Genomic DNA, 26,766 nt, shown 5'->3' on the forward strand with positions numbered 1-26,766 from the left:
CATTCCCAGAAAACATAATTTTCTACGAAATAAGCCTTAAAATACATTATTTTATGTATAATAAATGTGCTTTTTTATTGTAATTACAGACATAAACTGTACTTTATAATAAATACTAGTACCAAATGCTGCCGATAGTGACTGACGTTTTATTTTTTTTTAACTAAGGCTGTCAAAGTTATTTGTGGTTTCCATGGGACAATTTGAAATTTTGTTTGGGACTTTAGCAAGAATCATGGCACTTAAATTCATTTAAAAAAAAATCAAAATAAAATCCAAAAAGAGTATAAAAGAAGTTCAAATGAAGTATGTAATTAACAGTAATATAATTATCTAAACATAAACTCTCTATTTGTTATTTAGCCGGCTATCTATCTAGCTAGCTAGCTTTCTATTTGCTATTTAGCTGGCTATGTAGCTGGCTAGCTGTTAGCTATCAATTAGCTAGCGAGCTAGTTATTTCCGGGTTGAGTGAAAGCTGGCACGTGTGGCTGCCGCTGCTCACCCACAGAAAAACATCCTGTGACTGTAAAGTGACCTTGAGAGTTGTGAAAGGCGCTTACAAATGAAATGGATTATTATTATTATTATTATTATTATTATTTTCATTTCAAATTGAACTGATGGCTTGTGCGGGTTATTTGTGGAGCCTGCTTGATGGGATATTTTAACCTTGCAGTCTACACTCTGCTTTTGAACTATTAAAGTGGAAATGAGTCCAAATGTCACTGTTTTCTATCCATTTTGTCAACCTCTCTCCCTGTCGTCTGCCTGTCTCTTTAAGGTTTAAACCACCTCCCCTCATTGCTGCGTTCTTGACCAATCACGTGTCTTTAACCGACGACTGGGGGCGGGGAATAGAGGATAGACATTTAAACAGCTTCTTCCCCCAGGCCATTAACTCTTTGAACAGTAGCCCAAATTGAACTGTATAGTGCCTCTTTGCAAGTTGTTTGATGACGATACTAGTGCAGCGTGTTCGCCCGGAAACAAATTCCTTGTGTGTTCTACATACTTGGCAATAAAGATGATTCTGATTCTGATAAAAACAAGCCAGCTGCCATTTTGTTGTAACGACACATCAGGTCAATGTGGTAGCTCCGTGTGTATCCCGAAAAATAGTTTGTATGCCAAGGTAAAATCTTCATAAATTTAACGTTCGTAAACCGAAAAGTTCACAAGCCAAGGGGTTCCTAAACCGAGGTATCACTGTACATCGTAAGAACACAAATTCAAATTCATTTTTCGTTGCTGTGGACACATTTAAATTGCCCCGACTTGAAGTATTTAAGACGCCACGCCACACCCCCCCACTGTTCTTACACGTGAAATTGAAATGCAACATACGCAACGGCAGAGATTGATTATGAAGGCGCCGTCAATGACGACCAGATAATTGCGGCGGCAAAGTAACCGACGACTACGTTTAATGGAATATTTAATTACACCTACAGGCTGTTTGGGGAAAAATGGGCTTGCGGACGCCTGTGCGTGTCGCGCCGGCACACGTGGACGATGGAATGCATTTCGAAGTGCGTCATGATGGCAACAAAAGGACGCGACTCGGTCACTAGATCGTTAAATGAAGTCACTTGAGTAACTGCCGGGTATCCAACATCCCTAAAAATAACCCGGGCAATGGTTTCCTAACGCAAGAGATACAGAACTGTGAAGAGAGTTCTTTTAATACTGGGTATCAGTGGTGAAGCGTTAGGGCCTGCAAGGCCTTCTTTGCTGACCTAAAAATATCAGCCATGAATTCTTAGGAAATCATTCCAAATTGTCTTTCAGATTCCTTTCATTGCTTTTCCCCTGATGTGTGTTTTGGTATTGAAGCATTGAACCAATCACATTTCAGCCATGATTTGTTACCAGGGTCAGAAATCGACCCGGACTCCTTCACAATCAGTTCAAGTTCTGCAGGACCTCCAGCATCAAATAAGTGTGCATTAAACAATAGAAGTACAGTGATACCTTGGCTTACGAACTTAATTGGTTCCCAGACAGAGTGTGTAAGGTGAAAAGTGTGTATCCCAAAAATTAATTTCCCATAGGAAACCATTAAAATGAGAATAATCCGTTCCCAGGTCCCCATAAAACATAATTTTCTACTTTCTAATTTTCTAACGTATTAAATGACAACCGACGCCTCCGGACAAGTTGTGTCCATAATTTGTAAAATCATTTCAAATGACTTATTTACAAAGATTCCACCGCATATAGCGATATTTTACGTTTTAAGATTTGCCCTGTTTATTCAGGAAGTCTTGTTATCAAATATTCGCTGGCACAAATCAAACCAGCCCATTTCCAACGGAGCTTGGGCGCCATTTTTTGCATTTTCTGGGACACTACATTTCAGTCCAGATGCCATTGACCGCTGAAATTGATATGGGAGTACTCCTTTAGTACTCGATTGCAAAAATGTATACTTTCCTCTTCAGAACTATTTGAACCATACTGGATGAGTAACAAGAAAGCATCTTCTCCGAATCTGAAGCCATTGTTTTGATTCTCGAGCAAGGCAAGGCGTCTTGGCGTGACGTCACGAACAAGGGGGCGAGACCTTCTGAAACTGGCCATTTCCGGTTTCATTTTAAAGTAGTTTTTGAACACTTTAAGTCATTTTTATTGATGTTTTTCATTTGAATAAAAATACCAGCCTGTGTGTTTTGGCTATTTTAGATGCTATAAAACGTTTTTCTGATGTCAGTTAGGAAACAAAAAAATGGTGTCGTTGTCCTTTAAAAATACACAAAATATACCTTATTTTATGTATAATAAATGCGCTATGGTATTATAATTAAAGAAATAAACTGTACTGTACAATAAAGTGGTTTCATTTACCTTTATGATGGTCATTGATGCTTGATGGAATGGAGTGGCCGCTTTCATCAGCATTAAACACTTGATGAGGAACGTGGCCTTCTTCTTTCACCATCTTGAGGAATGATTGATCCCTTGTAGGTGCTTTCTCTGTGATCATTTTATCTTTTTCCTCATCAATTGTGTTCTGTTTAGCTGGGTTGATAGCTTTTTGCTTCAAGTGTGCAGATTGTTGTGCGGGTGTTTTGTGGAGCCTGATTCATGGGATATTTTAACCTTGCAGTCCATACTCTGCCTTTGAACTATCAAAGTTGAAACTCGCTCACTGTCGTCTGCCTGTCTCTTTAATGTTTAAACCACCTCCCCCCACCAATGCTGCGTTCTTGACCAATCACGTGGCTTTAACCAAAGACTGGGGGCAGGGAATAGAGGACCAAAACAAGCTGGCTGCAATTTTCTTGTTAGAAAAACGGGCTCCTTCGCGAACGACACATCACTACTTTGCTGCTGTGAAATGTAAATTTCTCCACTGTGAGACTGCGTGTGGCTGCCGCTGCTCATTCTGTGACTGTAAAGTGACCTTGAGAGTTTTGAAAGGCACTTACAAATGAAATGTATTATTGGATTGGATTGGATTTGCCTTTATTAGTTTCGCAGTGGAGAAATTACATTTCACAGCATTCTTCTTCTTCTTCTTATTATTATTATTATTATTATTATTATTATTATTATTATTATTTTGAGGATGTGCGAAAAAAATATTTTTGGCTATGTGGCTGGCTAGCTATTAGCTATCTAAGTGGCTAGCTATTAGCTGTCTCGCTGACTAACTGTAAACTGTCTAGCTGGCTAGCAGTTGGCTATCTGGCTATATATTTGCTATATCACCCACAGAAAAACTTTATTCTGGGACTGTAAAGTGACCTTGAGAGTTTTGAAAGGCACTTACAAATGAAATGTATTATTATTATTATAAGGATGTGCGTGAAAAAAATATTTTTTGGCTATGTGGCTGGCTAGCTATTAGCTATCTAATTGACGAGCCGTAAACTGTCTATCTGCTATCTATTAGCCATGTGTTAACTAGCTCGCTACCTTTCTATATATTTGAGTTACTTTGGGGTTGAGTGAACGCTGGCGCGTGTGGCTGCCACTGCTCACCCACAGAAAAACTTTATTCTGTGACTGTAGAGTGACCTTGAGAGTTTTGAAAGGCACTTAGAAATGAAATGTATTATTATTATTATTATTATTATTATTATTATTATTATTATTATTATTATTATTTTGGGGATGTGCGGAAAAAAATATTTTTGGCTATGTGGCTGGCTAGCTATTAGCTATCTAAGTGGCAAGCTATTAGCTGTCTAGCTGACTAGCTGTAAACTCTAGCTGGTTAGCTGTTGGCTATCTGGCTATATATTTGCTATCTATTAGCCACGTGTTAGCTAGCTAGCTAGATTTCTATCTATTTGAGGTACTTCGGGGTTCAGTGAACGCTGGCGCGTGTAGCTGCCACTGCTCACCCACAGAAAAACTTTATTCTGTGACTGTAAAGTGACCTTGAGAGTTTTGAAAGGCACTTAGAAATAAAATGTATTATTATTATTATTTTTATTTTTATTATTATTATTATTATTATTATTTAGCCATCAACACTCGATGTATCGTTTTTGCCGTTTCGGTTGAGCGCCATCGCCGTTAGCAACGTACACCGTTAGCAACATACGCCGTTAAGCAGATGTTTTTCTCCTTCATCGAAGTCACATCTCGGGTGGGTCACAGCAGTCCAATCAAAAGCGATGCTTGGAAATTAATCAGATTGAGCAATTGCTTATTTCTCTCGCGACAAAAAAAAAAAAAAAAACGGTGAGGCTGAGATCGGTTTGAGTGGATTCAGTCGAGCGTCGTAACACTGAAATATCTGAAGTTGAGCGGCGGCGCCTCCGTTGCCCGCAGCAAGTGAGCGACAGAAGAAAAAAGGGATCACCTTCTTCTGAGCTTTTTTTTGCTTGCAAGCTAGCTGCCTTCCTAGCCTCTTTGTCGCTACTCGTTATTCTTATCCTGATCAAAATATAAACACGACGCTTTTGCTTTATGCTCCTTTGATTTGAGCTGAACTCCAAAATCAAAGATGTTTTCTTTGTACTCATCTCTCAATGGTCTGACATGGATCGTTTATACGTGTTAAAAAACAATAAAGGTTCTAGCATAGACCCCAGGGGTACACCGTTATTTCTTTATTTTTGATCATTGGTCGTTAAAAAAAATGCTTCTCTGTTATCTGTGTGCAGTCCCAGTTCTTGCTAAAATAATGGAGTCTGGCGGGGGTCTATCCTGGAACCACACAGAGAGTGTGAGAAAATGGATAGAAAACAGTGAAATTTTGACATGTTTCAACTTTGATGGTTCAAAGGCAGAATGTAGACTGCAAGGTTAAAATATCCCATCAATCAGGATCCACAAATAACCCGCACAAGCCATCTGTAAAAAGCTACCAACCAAGCTAAACAGAACACAATTGATGAGGAACTAGGTAAAATTATCGCAGAGAAAGCACCGACAAGGGATCATTCCTCAAGATGGTGAAAGAAGAAGGAAGGCTACGTTCCTCATCAAGTGTTTAATGCTGATGAAAGCGGTCACTCCATTCCATCAAGCCATCAACGACCACCACAAAGGTCAATAAAAACACTTTATTGTACAATACAGTTTATTTCTTTAAATATAATACCATAGCACGTTTATTATACAAAACAATACGGTATATTTTGTGTAGTTTTAAGGCTTAGAAAGTTAAAAAGTAGAAAATTATGTTTTATGGGGACCTGGGAACAGATTATTCTCATTTTAATGGTTTGCGATGGGAAATTATTCTTTGGGATACACACTTTTCGCCTTACACACTCTGTCTGGGAACCAATTAAGTTCGTAAGCCAAGGTATCACTGTATATGGTGGTGTCCACATGGTTAGCATCTTAGCGCTAACAACCAATATTTGATAAGTACTTTAGCAGGTCGTCTGCTAGTTTATGTAGCTTGGGACCACCTAACTTGTTTCAAAAGCTAATTGTTATGCATTTCTGTTTCCTTTCACCCCCCCCCCCCCCCCTTTTCATGTTAGGTGACTGAAACAAGGACAGGCCCTCTTGGATGCAGTAACTATGACAACCTCGACTCTGTCAGTTCCGTTTTGGTTCAGAGCCCTGAAAACAAGATTCATATGCAAGGTTGGCCATTCATAATTGAACTCGCATGATTTCTGATGAAAATGTCACACTGTCTCTTTTTCGGGTAAACTCAGAACGTTAGCGCAATAGCGTCAGAAGGAATTTAGCTTTAGTTGACTCTGCCCAATCCGCCTCTATAATTTTTGGAGGACTCTGTGTGTGTAAACCAGGCGGTCGTGAAAACCTGAAAAATCACAGTCGCTAAAAAATTGGAAGTCTGAAGAAACCTTTTCATCAAAGCCTGGTTCATTTTCCTGTTTATTTCATGTGATATTCTCATTTTTGGAGACTCTGATTTTGAGGTTTTCATAAACTCTAAGCCGTAATAATCAAAATACTAACAAATACTAGCTTGAAATAATATCTTGCAATGCGTGTTATGAGTCTAAATACAATGATACCTCAGCTGATGAACTTAATTGTTTCCCAGAAAGTGTGTGTAAGGCAAAAAGTTTGTCTTCCAAACATTCATTCCCCATAAGAAACCATTAAAATGAGAATAATCCATTCCCAGGTCTCCGTAAAACATAATTTTCTAAGAAATAAGCCTTAAAACTCCACAAAATATACCTTATTTTATGTATAAGAAGTGTGCTATTGTATTGTAATGAAAGGAATAAAGTGTACTGTATAATAAAGTCATTTTATTGACCTTTGTGATGGTTGTTGATGTAGTTGCCCCATTGATATCTGAGTGAAGTTGCCGTGCTTTCTCGGCGAAAATACCCTCAGTCACACGGTCCCCTGCTAGCTTCTTCTTGTTAATCCAAATCTACAGAAGTTGTTCAACCTCTTCTATTGCCTGAGACCGTTGCTTAAACAACGCAGAAACACCCTTAGCCACACGTAGCAATGGTCGACTTAGCGTCCTGTTACTGGGACGCTCAGTCACACAAACGCACAGCTCGTTGGTGTTTTTTGACGATATCCTTCTTATGCTCGACTCCCATAATAGCAAAAGTACTTCACTCGATAACAAACCACGTGTGCACTGAAAGAAAGGGTGTGGAAAACTAGTCCGCGAGCGACCGTGGCGCTGTGTGGTTTGGTTCGTCCGCCGAAAACTAGTTCGTATGCCAAGATGGTAGTCTCGCGAATTTAATGTTCATGAGGCAAAAAGTTCGTAAGATAAAGCGTCCGTAAGCTGAGGTATCACTGTAATAGATTCATTTCAGCTTTTAAGTTAAATTACTTCCATGAATGAACTTTGTCACGCTATTCTAGTAATATGACGCATTTAATCAGCACGTTAAAGGACAACCGACACCTTCGGACAAGTTGTGTCCATAATTTGTAAAATGACTTCAAATGACTTCTACTGAGCGCATTTTACAAAGATTCCAACTAACATCCAACTTACGACCGGCTCGACTTAAGACCAACCGTAATTACAACCACGACCTCCCTTTTTTTAAAATTTTAAGAGGGAGAGTTTGCGAGTCATTTAGCCTCCGAGTCTCGATTAAACATTTTGAATGGATTTCGACTTACGACCATTTTGACTTACGACCGTTTGGTGAGGAACGGAACTCGGCCGAAAGTCGGATGTTACCTGTACTTGAATCATATTCATAACTGGATGAGTAACAAGAAAACATCTTCTCTGAATCTGAACTCTCTGAAGCCATTGTTTTGATTCTGGAGCAAGGCAGTTTGTGAAGGAGTATCCTGGCGTGACGTCACAAAGAAAGGGGCGGGACTTTCTCAATCTGCCCAGTTTTCGAGCTCATTTTGTGGCAGTTTTGGGACACGTGAAGTGTTTTTCATTTGACTAAAAATATCAGCCTGCGTGTTTTGGCTATTTTAGATACTATCATAAGGTTTTCTGATGTCAGAAAACAAAAAAAAAAAAAATGGTGTCGCTTGTCCTTTAAGACCAGAATATGCCAGGTATGACAGAACAGAAACGTCAGCGCGATACGTTGACGGGATTTGCTAACGTGGTTCATTATCTCAATGACAATCGTATTGTTTTACGTGACTTAGGCCTTCACGCCATACTGCCAGAATATCTACGAGACAAGTTTGTGCAGGCGGCGCTGAGCTACATCGGATGTAACGAGGAAGGCCAGTTGGTGTGCCGGAACAACGACTGCTGGTGTCAGTGCGCCAAAGACTACCCGCAGTGTAATTGCCCCCAGTTGGATTTGAGGTCCATGGAGGACAGTTTGCTGCAAATTCGAGATTCTTGGAACATGGCCAACCAAGACTTTGAGGAGTCAGGTCAGTCTGGTTGGTTCTCTGGGAGCAAGGGTCCGAAAAGTTCCTTTTTTGGGGGAAACATGCTAACTTTGGGTCAAATTATTTATAACTGTGGTGTTGATAATAATTGATAATAATTGATAATAATTGATAATAATTGATAATAATAATAATAATAATAATAATTGATAATAATAATAATAATAATATGATACTCATGATAATAATGATACAAATGATAATAACGATACTAATGATAGTAATGATAATGATAGTAATAATATAATAATGATAGTAATAATAATGATAGTAATAATAATTATAGTAATAATAATAGCAGTAATAATAGTAATACTAGTAATACCAATACCAATAACAATAATGACACTAATGATACTAATAATAATAATGATACAATGGATACTCATGATACTAATGATAATAATGATACTAATGATAGTCGTAATAATGATAGGAATAATAATAGTAATACTAGTAATACTAGTAATACCAATGCCAATAATAATAAAATAATAATAATAATAATAAGTTATTATTATTATTATTATTATTATTATTATTATTATTATTATTATTATTATTATTATATGCAACAGCCAAGGTGACTACGCCACTTCCCACGTAAGCTGCCGGGCCGTTTCCAACGCGTTCGTAGCGACAACTGTATTCCACTCAACCTACATTTTTATTTCAAATATCAATGAAAATTACCTTTATTGGCATAATAAGTAATAATAAAAAGAATAGAATGATAGCTAAATAGAAAGCTAGCTCAATAGATAGAAAGCTAGCTAATAGATAGAAAGCTAGCTAGGTATAAAGCTAGCTCAATCGATAGAAAGCTAACTTGTTCCATATATAAGGCTCACCGGACTATAAGGCGCACCTTTAATGAATGAAAAAAGGTTTCCAAATATAATACAGTAAAGTCTCGTTATATCGATATCGGTTATATCGATAGTACTGCTTATTACGATACTATTTCTATGAACGCAAGGAGAAAATTTACATGCCGCAGGATCGGATATATCGATAGTCTGGTTATATCGATATTTTTTCCGACTCCCGAGAATATCAATATAACGAGACTTTACTGTATATAAATACCATATTTTCCAGTGTATAATGCGCACTGGAGTATAAAGTGCACCCCCAATGAATGGTGTCTTTTCAAACTTTTTCCATATATAAGGCGTACCGGACTATAAGGCGCACCTCCAATGAATCAAAAACGTTTTCCAAATATAATATATAAATACCATATTTTCTGGTGAATAAGGCGCACCACAATATAAGGCGCACCTCAATGAATGCCGCATTTTGAAACCTTTTCGTTATATAAGGCGCATCGGACTATAAAGTGCACCTTTAATGAATATTTTTTTTCCAAATATAATATGTAAATACCATATTTTCAGGTGTATAATGACCCAATACCGGAGTATAAAGCACACCCCCAATGAATGGTGTATTTTCAAACTTTTTCCATATACAGTGGGACCTTGGCTTACGAACTTAATTGTTTCCCAGACAGAGTGTGTAAGGCGAAAAGTGTGTATCCCAAAAAATAATTTCCCATAGGAAACCATGAAAATGAGAATAATCCGTTCCCAGGTCCCTGTAAAACATAATTGGATTGGATTGGATTTGCCTTTATTAGTTTAGTATTAATTTTCTGCTTTCTAATTTTCTAAGCCTTAAAACTACACAAAATATAACTTATTTTATGTATAATAAATGTGCTATAGTAATATGAGTAAAGAAATAAACTGTACTGCATGATAAAGTCATTTTATTTACCTTTGTGATGGTCGTTAATGGCTTGATGGAATGGAGTGGCCAGTTTCATCAGCATTAAACACTTGATGAGGAACGTAGCCTTCTTTTTTCACCATCTTGAGGAATGATCCTTTGTAGGTGCTTTCTCTGTGATAATTGTATCTAGTTCGTCATCAATTGTGATCTGTTTAGCTGCGTTATATGTAGAGCCTGATTGATGGGATATTTAACCTTCCAGTCTACACTCCAAATGGGTCCAAATTTCACTGTTTTCTATCCATTTTACTTGTTTTTTGTCACTTCTGTTTTTTTGTTTCAAGCTCTGTCCTCTCCCTTTCGTGTGTGTGTGTTTTCTCACTCTCTATCTGCCCGTCTCTTTAATGTTTAACCCCCCCCCCCCACACACACACACACACACACACTGCTGGGTTCTTGACCAATCACGTGGCTTTAACCGAAGATGCCATTTTGTTTTTTGTAGAACGGCCTCACTCTCTCTCTGTCTGGAACCCCATCCCCCATTGCTGCGTTCTTGACCAATCACGTGGCTTTAACCAACGACTGGGGGCGGGGAAAAGACGACAAAAACAGTGGCCACAATTTTCTTGTTAGGAGAACGGGCTCTTTCACGAACGACACATCACTCATTGTGGCAGCTCCATGTGTATCCCGAAAAATAGTTTGTATGCAAAGGAAAAAATTTTCATAAATGTAACGTTCGTAAACCGAAAAGTTCGTAAACCGAGGTCCCACTGTGGGTGTACCGGACGATAAGGCACACTATCAATGAATGAAAAAGGTTATCCAAATATAATATGTAAATACCATATTTTCCGGTGTAGGTGCACCAGAGTACAAGGCGCACCCCCAAACGAATGGTGTATTTTGCTAGTTGCGACACCTGTTATGGCTCAATATGAATTCACATACAAGGCGCACCAACCTGCGTATAAGGCGCAGGGTAATCTTTGGAAGAAAATCAAGGCTTTTGAGTGTGCCGTATACACCGGGAAAGACAGTACATAGTGTGTAAAATTTGCAGAAGAAACCTTGCCTTTGAATTAGAAAATCAACATGCATGTTATTTCACTCGGGCAGACATTTTACTGCATTATTCATCAAATGTTGCCTCTTTAAAATCATTTGACTGATGGCCACCAAAGCAATCATTTCATCATCAGACTTTCAGATCAGTGAGAATCAATGAATAGCTAACGACGACCATGGAAATCAATGTGTTAATCTTAAACGCCCTTTTATTTTGTTAAGCGCAACGCCGACAGTCTGTGAGCACCTGCGCCGTGTGTTCTGTGTCAAACCTATTTTACTTTCCCAACAGAAATAAGCTCTGGAAAAAGCTTTTGAGAGAGAAAAAAAAATGACCCCAAGCTGTTATTTAGCTCTGCCGTTTTTCATTATCATACGCATCAAACAATTTCACTTCCAGTTAGCCTGGGAGCTGCCCGGGTGGCCTGCGTGAAGGGAGTCTCTCATTTAGTCTGATTAAATTAGCCAAATATAGTTGGAGAAGGCTCTTTGGGTGTGTGTGGGGGTGGGGGTGCATGCGCATGTACGAGTGTGTGTGTGTGTGTGGGTGTACATGAGTGTGTGTGAATGGTTGCATGAAATGGTGGTCCTCACTACCTTTCTAGAGTTACCTGGACGTCACGAGGACAATGAAACAGGAATGTGTGTGTATGCGTGTGTGTGTGTGCGTGTGTTCATGTGAGTGTGAAAGGGTGGTCCGCATTCCTTATCTGGAGTTAACTGGACCTCACAAAAACAAAGAAACAGGAATGTGTGTGTGTGTGTGTCTGTGTGTGTGCATGTGTGTGTGCATGTGTACATGTGTGTGTAATGCGCATGTGCGAGTGTGTGTGTGTGTTGTTGCGTGTGTGTATGTGTACATGTGTGTGTAATGCGCATGTGCGAGTGTGTGTGTGTGTTGCTGCGTGTGTGTGTGAGTGTGAAAGGGTGGTCCTCAATCCTAATCTGGAGTTATACGGACCTCACAAAAACATTGAAACGCGAACGTGTGTGTGTGTGTGTGTGTGTGTGTGTGTGTGTGTGTGTGTGTGTGTGTGTGTGTGTGTGTGTGTGTTGTTGCGTGTGTGTGTGAGTGTGAAAGGGTGGTCCTTAATCCTAATTTGGAGTTACCCGGACCTCACAAAAACATTGCAACAGGAATGTGTGTGTGCTTTTGCGTGTGTGAGCGTGAAAGGGTGGTCCTCAATCCTAATCTGGAGTTACCAGGACCTCACAAAAACATTGAAACACAAATGTGTGTGTGTGTGTTGTTGTTGCGTGTGTGCATGCGACTAAGTGTGAAAGGGTGGTCGTCAATCCTAATCTGGAGTTATACGGACCTCACAAAAACTTTGAAACACGAATGTGTGTGTATGTGTGTGTGTTGTTGCGTGTGTGGGAGTGTGAAAGAGTGGTCCTCAATTCTAATCTGGAGTTACGCGGACCTCACAAAAACATTGAAACAGAAATGTGTGTGTGTGTGTGTGTGTGTGTGTGTGTGTGTGTGTGTGTGTGTGTGTGTGTGTTTTGTTCCGTATGTGCGTGTGTGTGAGTGTGAAAGGGTGATCCTCAATCCTAATCTGGAGTTATACGTACCTCACTAAAACATTGAAACAGAAATGTGTGTGTGTGTGTGTGTGTGTGTGTCAGTGTGTGTAAATCAGAGGCAAAAAAAATAATAAAAATAATAAGAGTGCTCATGTTTTAATCCTCCTGCCTTCCAGACGAGTTCCAGAAGTTTGTTGGAAGACTTCCCACATTTTACGCTTTGAACACATCAGCCGTGGAGTATTTCTGGAAAACAGCGGCGGAGATTCATCAACGCTACAAACAGCTGCAGCTCACCGGCCGGCGGCTTCTGAGCAAAGCCGGACGCATCATCAACAAGCTCTTCACCCTGGGCAGGAGGTGCCACGCCAAACCCAAAATCATTCTGCTGAGGGAGAGGTGCGAAAAGTCGGGAGGCGGGGGATGGTGATCATAATAATAATAATAATAATAATAATAACACATTTAATAATAATAACTCATTTCTAAGCGCCTTTAAAAACTCTCAAGGTCACTTTATAGTCACAGGATTAATTTTTCTGTAGGTGAGCAGCGGCAGCCACACGTGTCAGCGTTCACTCAACCCCGAAGTAACTCAAATAGATAGAAAGCTAGCCAGCTAGCTAATGGATAGCTAATAAATAGCTAATAGATAGCCATATAGTCAACAGCTAGTCAGCTAACAGCCAGCCAGCTCGACAGCCAATATCTAGCCAGCTAGATAGCTAATGGTTAGCCAGCCAGACAGTCATTTTTTTCCTTGCACATCCTATCAATAATAATAATAATAATAATAATAATACATGTCATTTCTAAGTGCCTTTAAAAACTCTCAAGGTCACTTTATAGTCACAGGATTAATTTTTCTGTAGGTGAGCAGCGGCAGCCACACGTGTCAGCATTCACTCAACCTCGAAGTAACTCAAATAGATAGAAAGCTACTTAGCTAGCTAATGGATAAATAAATAAATAGCAAATAGATAGTCAGATAGCTAACAGCTAGCCAGCTAGACAGCTAATAGTTAGCCAGCTAGCTAATGGATAGCTAATAAATAGCTAATAGATAGCCAGATAGTTAACAGCTAGCCAGCTAACAGCCAGCAAGCTAGGCAGCTAATAGCCAGCCAGCTTGCTAATGGATAGGTAATAGATAACCAGATAGCCAACAGCTAGCCAGCTAACAGCCAGCAAGCTAGGCAGCTAATAGCCAGCCAGCTTGCTAATGGATAGGTAATAGATAACCAGATAGCCAACAGCTAGCCAGCTAACAGCCTGCCAGCTCGATAGCTAATAGCTAGCCAGCCAGATATCCATTTTTTCCGCACATCTTCATAAGTACTTAACGCCACCGTATGTATAAGCAGAAATTTTCTAGCCTCCGGCGGCCACACATGGAGCAAAATGTGAAAATGGTGCATCTAATTTCTGTCTCAGGCACTTTAGCGACGGCCCGCCCGTATTCGGCATTATGCTAATCCGGCACGCTATCGACTGGGCCTTTGATTTTTCAAGGCGCCGCCAATGTTGCTGATCGTCTCACGGATGATCATTTGGCTGCGCTTTTACATCGGCTTTATTTCAAACCAAGACTGTCATCTGATGTTTTTTTCACTTTTTTATTAAACGTGAGGAAGCGGATAATCATTCGTTGTGATTTTTAGCAAGTACAGACGCTTTCTCTGTTTGTTTTTGGGGGGGAAAAATATTACCTAACCATATTTGCAACCCAACCTCATGTTGTTTGTAAAATATGATTCCAATTTTGACTTGTATTGTATTGCATGTCATTGTAAAACCAAAGAAACATTTACCGGATTTTCTGGAGTATAAAGCGCACCAACAATGAATGCTCTTTTCAAACGTTTTCGTTATACATAAGGCGCACCTTCAATGAATGAAAACAGTTTTCCAAATATAATATATAAATACCATATTTTCCCGTGGATAAGGTGCTTGTACCGAAGTATAAGGCGCACCCCCAATGAATGGTTTTTCCAGTGTATAAGGTGCACCGGAGTATAAAGCGCACCCCGAAAGAATGGTGTATTTTCAAAATTTTGCATACATAAGGCGCAGCGGAGTGTAAGGTGCACCGCTAATGAATGACAAAAAACAGTTTGCCAAATATAATATATAAATACCATATTTTCCCGTGGATAAGGTGCTTGTACCGGAGTATAAGGTGCACCCCCAATGAATGTTTTTTTCCAGTGTATAAGGTGCACCAGAGTATAAAGCGCACCCCGAAAGAATAGTGTATTTTCCAAATTTTCCATACATAAGGCGCAGCGGAGTATAAGGTGCACCGCTAATGAATGAAAAAAAAAACAGTTTGCCAAATATAATATATAAATACCATATTTTCCCGTGGATAAGGTGCTTGTACCGGAGTATAAGGCGCACCGGACTATCAGGCGCACCTTCAATGAATGAAAAACGTTTTCCAAACATAATATACACATACCATATTTTCCCATTTATAAGGTGCTTGTACCGGAGTATAGGGCGCACCACCAATGAAGGTGTATTTTCAAACATTTTCCATATATAAGGCATACCAGACTATAAGGCACACCTTCAATTAATTGAAAACAAGTTTTCCAAATATAATTTAAAGGTCTGTATTTTCCAGTGTATAAGGTGCACCGGAGTATAAAGCGCACCCCCAATTAATGGTGTATTTTCAAACTTTTTCCATATATAAGGCACACCGGACTATCAGGCGCACCTTCAATGAATGAAAAACGTTTTCCAAACATAATATACACATACCATATTTTCCCATTTATAAGGTGCTTGTACCGGAGTATAGGGCGCACCACCAATGAAGGTGTATTTTCAAACATTTTCCATATACAGTAAAGTCTAGTTATATCGATATCGGATATATCGATAGTCCCGGTTATATCGATACTATTTCTATGCACGCACGGAGAAAATTACATGCAAACAGGGTCGGATATATCGATAGTCCCGGTTATATCGATATTTTCTCGGACTCCCTTGAATATCGATATAACGAGACTTTACTGTATAAGGCGTACCAGACTATAAGGCACACCTTCAATTAATTGAAAACACGTTTTCCAAATATAATTTAAAGGTCTGTATTTTCTGGTGAATAAGGCGCAACGGAGTATAAAGCGCACCCCGAAAAAATGATGTATTTTCAAACTGTTTCCATACATAAGGCGCACCTTCAATGAATGAAAAGTTTTCCAAATACAATATGTAAATACCGTATTTTCCAGTGTATAAGGTGCACCGGAGTATAAAGCGCACCCCGAAAGAATGGTGTATTTTCAAAATTTTCCATGCATAAGGCGCAGCGGAGTATAAGGTGCACCGCTAATAAATGAAAAAAAAAGTTTGCCAAATATAATATATAAACACTGAATTTTCTGGTGTATAAGGTGCACCAGATTATAAGGCGCACCCCCAATTAATGGTGGGTTTTCAAACTTGTTTCCATATATAAGGTGCAGCAGAGTAAAAGGTGCACCGCTGATGAATGAAAAAAAAAGTTTTCCAAATATAATATATACATACCGTATTTTCTGGTGTATAAAGTGCACCAAAGTATAAGGCGCACCCCCAATGAATGGTGTATTTTCATTTTTTTTTCATATATAAGACACAGCGGACTATAAGGCGAACCTTCAATGAATGAACAAAGTTTTCCAAATATATCAATAGCATATTTTCAATGTGTATAAGGTGCACCCCCAATGAATGGTGTATTTTCAAACTGTTTCCATATATACGGTGCACCAGACTATAAGGCACACCTTCAATTAATTGAAAAAAGTTTTACAAATATAATTTAAAGGTCTGTCTATATGACCTGACTATAAGGTGCATCCCTAATGAATGAAAAAAAGTTTTCCAAATATAATACATACATCAAAGTTTTCCAAATATAAGGCACACCATATGTATTATAAGGCACTACATTAGAGGCTGGGGCATGATCATCTTTGGAAGAAAATGAAGGCTTTTGGGTGCGCTTTACACACCGGAAAATATGGTACAGTGATACCTCGGTTTACGAATCCCTTGGCTTATGAAATTTTTGGTTTACGAACGTTAAATTGATGAAAATTTAACCTACGCATATGAACTATTTTTTGGGATACACATGGAGCACCACAATGAGTGACATGTGTCGTTCTCCTAACAAGAAAATGGCAGCCGACTTGTTTTTGTCCTCTATTCCCCGCCCCCTTCGCTTAAAGCCATGTGATTGGTCAAGAACACAGCAGTAAGGGGGGGGGGTTAAACATTATAGAGACAGGCAGACGACAGAGAGAGAGTGAGAAAATGGATAGAAAACAGTGACATTTGGACTAGTTTCAACTTTGACAGTTCAAAGCCAGAGTGTAGACTGCAAGGTTAAAATAGCCCATCAATCAGGTTCCACAAATATATACCCGCACAAGCATCTGTACATCTGTACACTTGATGCAAAAAGCTATCAACCCAGCTAAACAGAACACAATTGATGAGGAACAAGGTAAAATTATGGCAGAGAAAGCACCTACAAGGGATCATTCCTCAAGATGGTGAAAGGCTACGTTCCTTCCATAAAGTGTTTAATGCTAATGAAACTGGCCACTCAATTCCATAAAGCCATCAACGACCATCACAAAGGTCAATAAAACCACTTTATAATACAGTACAGTTTATTTCTTTAATTACAGTCCTTATGGAATATGACTCTCCTTCCAAATAGCAATTCCCTCCGACCTCCTCCCACCCCATTCTGTCACGGTTTTCAAGGTGGTGATGGCAGTTGTGGATCCCAAAAAGCAGGCAGTATTTGAGAAATTGTATTAAAATAAAGTCAACAGGAACAAAATCTAAAACGTTAAAATCATTTGAACAGAAAAATGCAAAGTATCAAAAGAAAAAGCAAGAGTAAAAGTCTGCCAAGATGAAAGAAACACAATGCACAATGCATACAAAGCATACAAAGCATACACAGCATACAAAGCATACAATGACCCGACACCAAATGGTAGTGCCGGGAGTCCTTTTGACTGCCATTGATTGGGAACGACCAGCACCTGCGAGGCAGCAGGCAGGGCTGACAGCACTACCCATTGGTCGCCAATCCGAACGTGGCGGTCTGCCACTATCGGGACGACCAGCACCTGTGCAGGTGCAGGCGGGGCCGACAGCACCACCTGCTGGTCGCCAACCAGATCATGACACATTCCATCAAGCCATCAATGACCATCACCAATGTAAATAAAATTACTTTATTATACAGTGCAGTGTATTTCTTTCATTACAACAGAATAGCACATTTATTATACATAAAATAAGATATATTTTGTGTAGTTTAACGGCTTATTTAGTAGAAAATCATGTTTTACGGGGACCTGAGAATGGATTATTCTCATTTTAATGGGTTCCCTATGAGAAATTATTTTTTGGGATACACACTTTTCTTACACTCTGTCTGGGAACCAATTAAGTTCGTAAGCTAAGGTCTCACTATACTTTTAGGATAACTAATAAAGGAAAATACAATGCAATAACAAATGCTTTGAAATATGCCCCACGCTCCATGTTTTTGCAATGAACAGCTCGCATTGTTATTGAACTGAATTGTGTCATTGATTTCCTCCTCGTTACCGTAGAAACAAAACAAAAAGATTCAAAAATATCCGCTTTTATTTTATTTTGCCGCAAATTGAAATTACAGCAGCGATCAGCGTGACAGCAACTCTAAGTGGAGATGAAGACTGACGAGCTTTTCTCCTTTACACGCCGTTCAAACGGCGTCTCCATGACAGTTGACGTGTCCCGCCGACACGCCGCGTATCGGCGTGACGGAACGCCTTCTTCTCACCTGCTGTGCGCAGCCGAGACTGCTTTTGAGATGGCGCGTGACAAGCGGAAGCCTTTCAAGGGAAAACGTCAAAACATTCGGCGCGCTGACTGACAACAAAATCAGAATAATTAGCGTGTGTCATCTTGCGCGCTCTTATTTATTTATTTTTTTTAACACATCTAAAGCAAAATCAACGTCTGCCTAGCTCGATTTCTGGCTATCTAATTGTGTTCTTTGCTAGCTAGAGAGCCATCTATCGAGAGAGCTAGATAGCTATCAAACTGGATGGATTGCTATCTAGCTAGCTAGATGGAAGGCTATCTAGATAGCTAGATGGAAGGCTATCTACCTGGATATTACCTATCTAGCTAGCTGCCTCACTGTCTAGCTATCTAGCTGTATCGCTATCTAGCTATCTACCTGGATCGCTATCTAGATAGCTAGATGGATCGCTATCTAACTGGATCATTATCTATCTAGCTAGCTGGCTCACTGTCTAGCTATCTAGCTGTATCGCTATCTAGCTATCTACCTGGATCGCTATCTAGATAGCTAGATGGATCGCTATCTAACTGGATCATTATCTATCTAGCTAGCTGGCTCACTGTCTAGCTATCTAGCTGGATCGCTATACAGCTATCTAGCTGGATCGCTATCTAGCTGGAGCGCTATCTAGCTGGAGCGCTATCTAGCTATCTAGCTGTATCGCTATCTAGCTGGATCGCTATCTAGCGATCTAGGTGGCTCGCTATCTCGCTATCTAGTTGGATCGCTATCTAGCTATCTAGCTGGATTGCTACCTAGCTATCTAGCGGAATCGCTATCTAGCTAGCTAGCCGTATCACTACCTAGCTAGCTGGCTGGATCGCTACCTAGCTAGCTGGAAGGATCGCTATCTAGCTCGCTGGATGGATCGCTATCTAGCTGGCTGGATGGATCGCTATCATGCTAGCTAGATGGGTCGCTATCCAACTAAATGAGGTTTGATCATCCATAGAGATGAGCGATACTGGACGTTGTTATATTGAGAGTAGTTTTGGTCACGTTATATCAATTTTCTAAAATACAAGCAAAGAAAATGTCGGCAGTCGTCAACACGTAACAAACCTCAAATTGGGGCTATGCTCTCCGATGGCCACCTAGTGGCGAGCAACAGTATTGCGTTGATTGCATTTTCATTCCATTTATTAACCTGCAAATGGTTATAATAATAATAATAATAATAATAATAATAAAATAATAATAAAAATACATTTCATTTATAAGCGCCTTTCAAAACTCTCAAGAGAAAATAGATCTCTAATAGATAGCTCAACAGCTAATCGATAGCTAATAGATAGCTAGATAGCTAATAGCTAGATAAATAGTAAATAGTTAGCCAGCTAGCTAGATAGCTAATATATACCCAGCTAGTTAGATAGCTAATACGTTTCCTGACTCAAATAAATAGCTAGCTAGCTATTTATTTTGTACATACACAAGCCGCACTTGTCTATAAATTGCAATTTTCTATGTTATACATGTTACATGTTATACGATTAATTTATAGACGCCTTTCAAAACTCTCAAGGTCACTTTACAGTCATAGGATCAGTCTTTCTGTGGGTGAGCAGCGGCAGCCACACGAGACAGTGTTTACTCAACCCAAAATAACTCAAAAAGATCGAAGGCTAGCTAGCAAGCTAATAGATAGCTCGAAAGCTAATAAATAGCTAATAGATAGCTAGATAGCTAATAGCTTGATAAATAGCTAATAGATAGTCAGCTAGCTAGATAGCTAATATATAGCCAGCTAACTAGATACCTAATACGTTTCCTGACTCAAATAGATAGCTAGCTATATATTTTGTACATACACACACCGCACCTGTCTATAAACTGCATATTTATAAAGAAAGACGGTACACAGAAAAAGTTTTCAAAGTTTGAATAATATACAGGTAACATGCAACTTACGAGCGACTCGACTTACGACCACCCGTACTTACGACCACGATCTCCAGACCCTATTTTAAACATTTTAAAAGGGGGAGTTTGCAAGTCATTTAGCCTCCGAGTCTCTATTCGACATTTTGACTGGATTTCGACTTACGACCATTTTGACTTACGACCATTTGTGTCTCCTTTCTAGACCGGTGACCTACTGGTTGAACTACATCCTGTCCATCATGTACTGCAGCGAAAACAACCACGTGGGCGCCTATTCGGAGGAAACCCGCAGTTGCTTGTGTCCCTACGACCGTCCGCCCTGCCAGAGTACGATTCCCTGCGCCGTGGGCGACGGCACCTCCTGCGCCTCGTGCTCCTACGAGAACCGTTCCCGGTGCGCCACCTGCAACCAGGGCTACATGCTGATTCAGGGTGCATGTCGCGACGAAGTCCCGGACTCCATCGACCATTACATCGGTTTGGAGACGGACCTTCAGGATTCGGAGTTACGCTATCTTCTGCAAAAATGGGACAAGCGCATCAACGTCCACGGAATCTTTGTTAGCAATGACGTCAGGCTCGCTAGTTGGTTTGATCCATCGTGGAGAAAGAGGATGCTGTTGACTTTGAAAAGCAACAAGTACAAGTCCAACCACGTCCACATGCTTCTGGGGATTTCGCTACAGATTTGCCTGACCAAAAACATCACCTTGGACCCGGTTCTGTCCGTCTACATCAATCCGTTTGGGGGAAGTCACTCGGAGAGTTGGATCATGCCCATTGACCAGAACAACTACCCTGACTGGGAGAGGACTAAATTAGCGCTTCCCCACGACTGCTACAACTGGACCTTGACTTTGGGCAACAAATGGAAAACCTTTTTCGAGACGGTTCACTTTTACTTGCGCAGTCGGATCCGAGGACCCTCCGGTTACGGAAACGGCAGCGCTTATTACGAACCCCTGGAGTACTTGGAACCGGGGCAGAATCTGGGCTACATGAAAATAAACAGCGTACAGGTGTATGGATACAGCATGCACTTTGACCCGGATGCGATCCAGGACTTGATTTTACAGCTGGACTACCCGTACACTCAGGGATCCCGAGACTCGGCCCTGCTCCAGCTGCTGGAGGTCCGGGATCGGGTCAACCGGCTCTCCCCGCCCGGACCGCAGCCTTTGGACCTGTTCTCCTGTTTGCTGCGGCATCGGCTCAAACTGACCGCGGCGGACGTCGGCCGCATTCAGGCTGCGCTGCAGACCTTCAGCGCCAAGCAGCCCAAGTCCATGGAATACGAAACAACCAAATTATGTAGCTAATAAGCTTCCATCTAGCTCGCTAGACAGCAAGCCATCTAGCTCGCTAGACAGCGATCTATCTAGATCCAGCTAACTAGATCGATCGCTATCCAGCTAGCTAGATAGATTGCTATCTAGATAAATTGCTATCTAGCTAGATCGCTATCTATCGAGCTAGCTGGATCGCTATCTGTCTAGCTAGCTGACCGCTATCTATCTGGCTAGATGGAACGCTATCTAGCTAGCTGAATGGATCGCTATCGAGCTAGCGAGATAGATAACTACTTACAGACGAACGCTGATGACAGCTCAAAATTATCATGTGTGCTGCAAGTAATGGGAGGGAATCTGCATACAGAATTAATACGTAAAAACAAGTGTTTTCAGTGGTAAAAGCTAGATAGCCAGCTAGATAGCTATCTACCTAGCTAGCTAGAAAGCTATCTACCTCGCTAGCTAGATAGTGATCCATCTAGCTAGCTAGACAGCGATCCATCTGGCTAGTTAGATCCATCCGGCTAGCTAGACAGCGATCCATCTAGCTAGCTAGACAGCGATCTATCTAGAAATGAATGGAACATTGATTTAATTTTCATTGATCCTTCGTGGTCATTTATACAGGGGCACACCAATAGAGCTAGCTTTGACTACTCAAAACACTTGTTTACATATGAATTTGCTAAACAGATTCCCTCCTTTACTTGCAGCACGCATGATAATTTTGAGCTGTAATCGGAGCTTGTCGGCTAGCTAGCTCGATAGATAGCTTGCTAGATTTCTAGCCAGCTCAATAAATGGCCAGCTAGTTAGCTCGATAGATAGCCAACGCCGTAGCTCGCGATCTAACTGGCTATATATCGAGCTAGCTATCCAAATGAGATCGATAGATGGCCACCTAGCTATCTAGCTAGCTCGCCAGTTATATAGCTAGCTATCTCACTGGATGGCTACCTGGCTATCTATGCATAGCGAATTCACCTTCAGCGCCAAGCAGCCCAAGTCGATGTAATACGAAATGACTAAATTATGTAGCTAATAAGTGGGCGGGATGCCAGGCGGGCCAGATGGAAGGCGACGCGGTCCCGGCGCACACCCCCCCCCCCCCCCCCCCGACCCCCCCGATGACGGTAAAGAGCCTTTCTGGAGCGGCGCGAAGGATGCTTGAGGGACGTTCGCAATGTCATAATGACTCACAATACAGTGATACCTCGGTTCACGAACGCTTATTCTAACGAACTTTTCACCTTACGAACGTTAAATTCATTCGAATTTAATCTTGGAATACAAACTATTTTTCAGGAAACACACGGAGCACCACAATGAGTGATGTGTCATTCGCGAACGAGCCGGTTCTTGGCGCTGCTAACAAGGAGCTAAAAATGGCAGTTCGTTTCAACTTTATTGAGTGTAGACTGCAAGATTAAAATATCCCACCAATCAGGCCCCACAAATAACCCGCACAAGTCCATTTGTACAATTTGAAGAGAAAAGACAAGCAAGGAACCAGCTATTAATGAAGTTTCTAGTGTGTCTGCCTGCATCTGTTGCTGTTGTAATATCACAACTTCCAAGATGTACAATCCAGAGCTCCTTGAGACACTTTATGCAAAAAGCTATCCATTCCATCAAGCCGTCAATGACCATCACAAAGGTAAATATATTAGCGAGCTAGCTATCTAGCTTATCCTGTGACTATAAAGTGACCTTGAGAGTTTTGAAATGCGCTTAAGGAAATGCATTAAAGTGATTGTAATTAAGAGCTATCTAATTAGATATCTAGCTAGCTTTCTATCTATTAGAGTTACTTCCGGGTTGAGTGAACGCAGGTGCGTGTGACTGCCGCTGCTCACCCACTGAAAAATTTCATCCTGTGACTGTAAAGTGACCTTGACAGTTTTGAAAGGCGCTTATAAATTAAATGTATTATTATTATTATTATTATTAAAAATAAAACGACTTTATTATACAATACAGTTTATTTATTTAATTACAATACAATAGCACATATATTTTGTGGAGTTTTAATGCTTATTTAGTTGAAAATTATGATTTGTGGGGACCTGGGAACGGATTATCCTCATTTTAATGGTTTCCTATGGGAAATTAATGTTTGGAATACACACACTTTCTGAGAACCAATTAAGTTCGTAAGCCAAGGTATCAGCGTATTTTTTTCGTTCCCATTTTTCACGGACCAGCACTTCAACGTACAAACAGGTGCAAACACAAAGTTCATTTCTTCATCTGGACAAAAAAAATCCTGAATGTTTGGGTTCAAACAATGTCACGCTTTCACGTCCACTTATGCACCAGCATTTTTGCCGTCATGTTTTTACAGCCGTTGCGGTTCAGACAAACATTTGTTGACGTCTGTGTAAAGTCTCAGTCGTACAGGAGTGGTACATCGATGAGGTTTCTTCTGCCGTCATCTGTACTTCTTTGCAGGTGTCGAACGTTTCGCTTCTCATCCAAGAGGCTTCGTCAGTGAACAAAAAATTTTGCTGGTAGTTTTGGCCCTATACATATCCCTACTGTCCAGACGTGGCGTTGCCAGACTCTGCTATGATAGATCCCTGCTCTCAGACTATTGCCTGAGGCTACACTGATTACTTCTATTGACCTGTCTAATTATGGGGTCTACGACTGGCCTGATTGCCCCATTTGCCCTGGTATCATCTCATCAGCATAACTAAGCCTATGTTGTACGAACAATCCAAATTAAACCTCGCCCCACCATGGCGATTAAATCGCAGGATTCTTAGGCAACATACCCTTAGTTATGCTGATGAGGTGATACCAGAGCAAATGGGGCAATCAGGCCAGTCCTCGGGACCCCCCCCCCCAATCTGAGAGAAGGGACCTATCATAGAAGAGGACTGGCACTGTCACGTCTGGACAGTAGGGATATATATATAGGGGCCAAAACTACCAGCAAACAATTTAGTTAGCTGACGAAGCCTCTTGGATAAGAATCAAAACGTCAGACACCATCAAAGTAGTACAGATGACGTCTGAAGAAACATTCTCATCGATTATTTGTTGACAATATTTCCGTGACCTTTTATTTGACCTTGCTTGGATTGGCAGCTCACTCTTTTCAATTCCATTTTTTTTTAATGGGGTTGAGGAGTCTGACGCAACCAAACATACACAAGAACGGACATGAACTTCACTAGAATTGTTTGTAACATATTGTCATTATGTGTGTTTATTTTTATAATCTTGTTGTTTGTTGGGGGGGGGGTAAAAAATGCATTATCTAAAATACATGAAATAAAAAGCTTTTTACATGTGACGTGTAGAAAACGCATTTTATGAGCGCCACGATTGTGATCTTTCGCAATATCGTGCTTCATTTACCGCTGCTGTATCACTGTGCATAGACAGAAAGCTGGCTAGCTACCTATCTAAATAGCTGTAGATAGCTAGATGGATAGATGGCTAGCTAGATAGCTAGCTAGATAGCAAGATGGATAGATGACTAGTTAAATAGCTGGCTAGATAGCTAGATGGCTGGCTGGCTGACTGGCTATCCGCATAGCTAGCTGGCTAGCTGGATATAGCTATCTAGATAGCAAGATAGATGACTGGCTAGAGAGCTAACTAGATAGCTAGATGGATAGATGACTAGTTTGATAGCTGGCTAGATAGCGATATGGCATACTGGCGATCTGCATAGGTAGCTGACTAGCTAGATAGCTAGCTGGGTAGCAAGATGGATAGATGACTAGCAAGATAGCTGGCTAGATACCTAGATGAATAGATGGGTAGCTAGATAGATAGATAGATAGATAGATAGATAGATAGATAGATAGATAGATAGATAGATAGATAGATAGATAGATAGATAGATAGATAGATAGATAGATAGATAGATAGATAGATAAAAATAGATATTTCTTGCTTGATAGATGGTTGGATGGGTGGCTTAAAAAGTATATTTAGACCAAAAAATGTTGGGCATCCGGCTCTTGGCTGTTGATGGGGCGAGTGGGTACACCCTGAACCGGTCATCAAGCACAAATTCGATCCAAAAAACATCTGGCTCGTTTGGGTTTCGGCTAACCTTTAGCCCTCCTCTTGTACATGAGCAGAATATTTTGACAACAAAAGCATCTGATATCGCGCTGAACCCGAGGGAGTCAGCAGATCTCATTTAGCGGCCATAAAAAGGGAAATTAATGGACTACAAGCATCAGCGCACATAAAGAACTCATTTTATCTGAAAGTGCCATTAACATGGAGCGGTGCATTGGTGCAAAGAGGCTCTATAAAAATTGTGATTTCAGCCGCCATATGCAAATGCATCCACTCAATCCACTGGCATGCAAAGTAGACATTCCTTGACCTAAATCATCACGTTGCATCTTAGAACGCAGAATCAGTCATCGTTAGCATTTGTTCCTTCAATACACTCGGCGATTTGCGATATTGGCTGCACAGCATCCGATGGAAGATTTGGTAGCACTGCTAAATTTAATCAATCCTACATTCTGGAAAGCTAGTGAGATAGATTGACAGCTAGCTAGATAGAAAGAAAGCTAGCTAGCTAGATAAAAGGTAGCTAGATAGATAGAAAGCTAGCTAGATACACAGAAAGCTAGCTAGATAGATAGAACGCTAGCTAGCGAGATCGAAAGCTAGCTAGATAGACAGCTAGCTATATAGATAGACAGCTAGCTAGATACATAGAACGCTAGCTAGATAGATAGAAAGCTCGCTAGATAGATAGAAAGCTCGCTAGATAGATAGATACAAAGCTAGCTTGATAGATAGAAAGCTAGATAGATAGAAAGCTAGCACACGCTGGCGAGTGTGGCTGCCGCTGCTCACCCACAGAGAAACATCGTGTGACTGTAAAGTCACCTTGAGAGTTTTGAAAGGTGCCTATAAATGAAATGTATTATTATTATTAGATAGATAGATAGATAGATAGATAGATAGATAGATAGATAGATAGATAGATAGATAGATAGATAGATAGATAGATAGATAGATAGATAGATAGATAGATAGATAGATAGATAGATAGATAGATAGATAGATAGATAGATAGATAGAAAGCTA

The 26,766-nt window shown here is 40.4% G+C and overlaps 1 protein-coding gene and 1 long non-coding RNA gene across 2 annotated transcripts in view; one reads left to right on the top strand and one right to left on the bottom strand.

The window, feature by feature from the left end:
- Positions 1-24,536, top strand: part of LOC148895282 (BMP/retinoic acid-inducible neural-specific protein 3-like) — a 63,041-nt gene extending 38,505 nt beyond the window's left edge. The window contains exons 5-8 of the mRNA XM_089001654.1: positions 5,952-6,057; positions 8,044-8,280; positions 12,810-13,032; positions 20,604-24,536. Of these exons, the coding sequence (XP_088857780.1) occupies positions 5,952-6,057; positions 8,044-8,280; positions 12,810-13,032; positions 20,604-21,720 (1,683 nt within the window). The 3' untranslated portion in view covers positions 21,721-24,536. The remainder of the gene's footprint in view (positions 1-5,951; positions 6,058-8,043; positions 8,281-12,809; positions 13,033-20,603) is intronic.
- LOC148895283 (uncharacterized) overlaps positions 12,783-26,766 on the bottom strand; it is a 73,916-nt gene continuing 59,932 nt past the window's right edge. The window contains exon 3 of the long non-coding RNA XR_016115637.1: positions 12,783-12,879. This is a non-coding gene — a long non-coding RNA (uncharacterized LOC148895283). The remainder of the gene's footprint in view (positions 12,880-26,766) is intronic.

Source organism: Hippocampus bargibanti, linkage group LG07, assembly GCF_051943395.1.
Source record: "Hippocampus bargibanti isolate YZ-2025 linkage group LG07, ASM5194339v1, whole genome shotgun sequence".
Taxonomy (NCBI): domain Eukaryota; kingdom Metazoa; phylum Chordata; class Actinopteri; order Syngnathiformes; family Syngnathidae; genus Hippocampus; species Hippocampus bargibanti.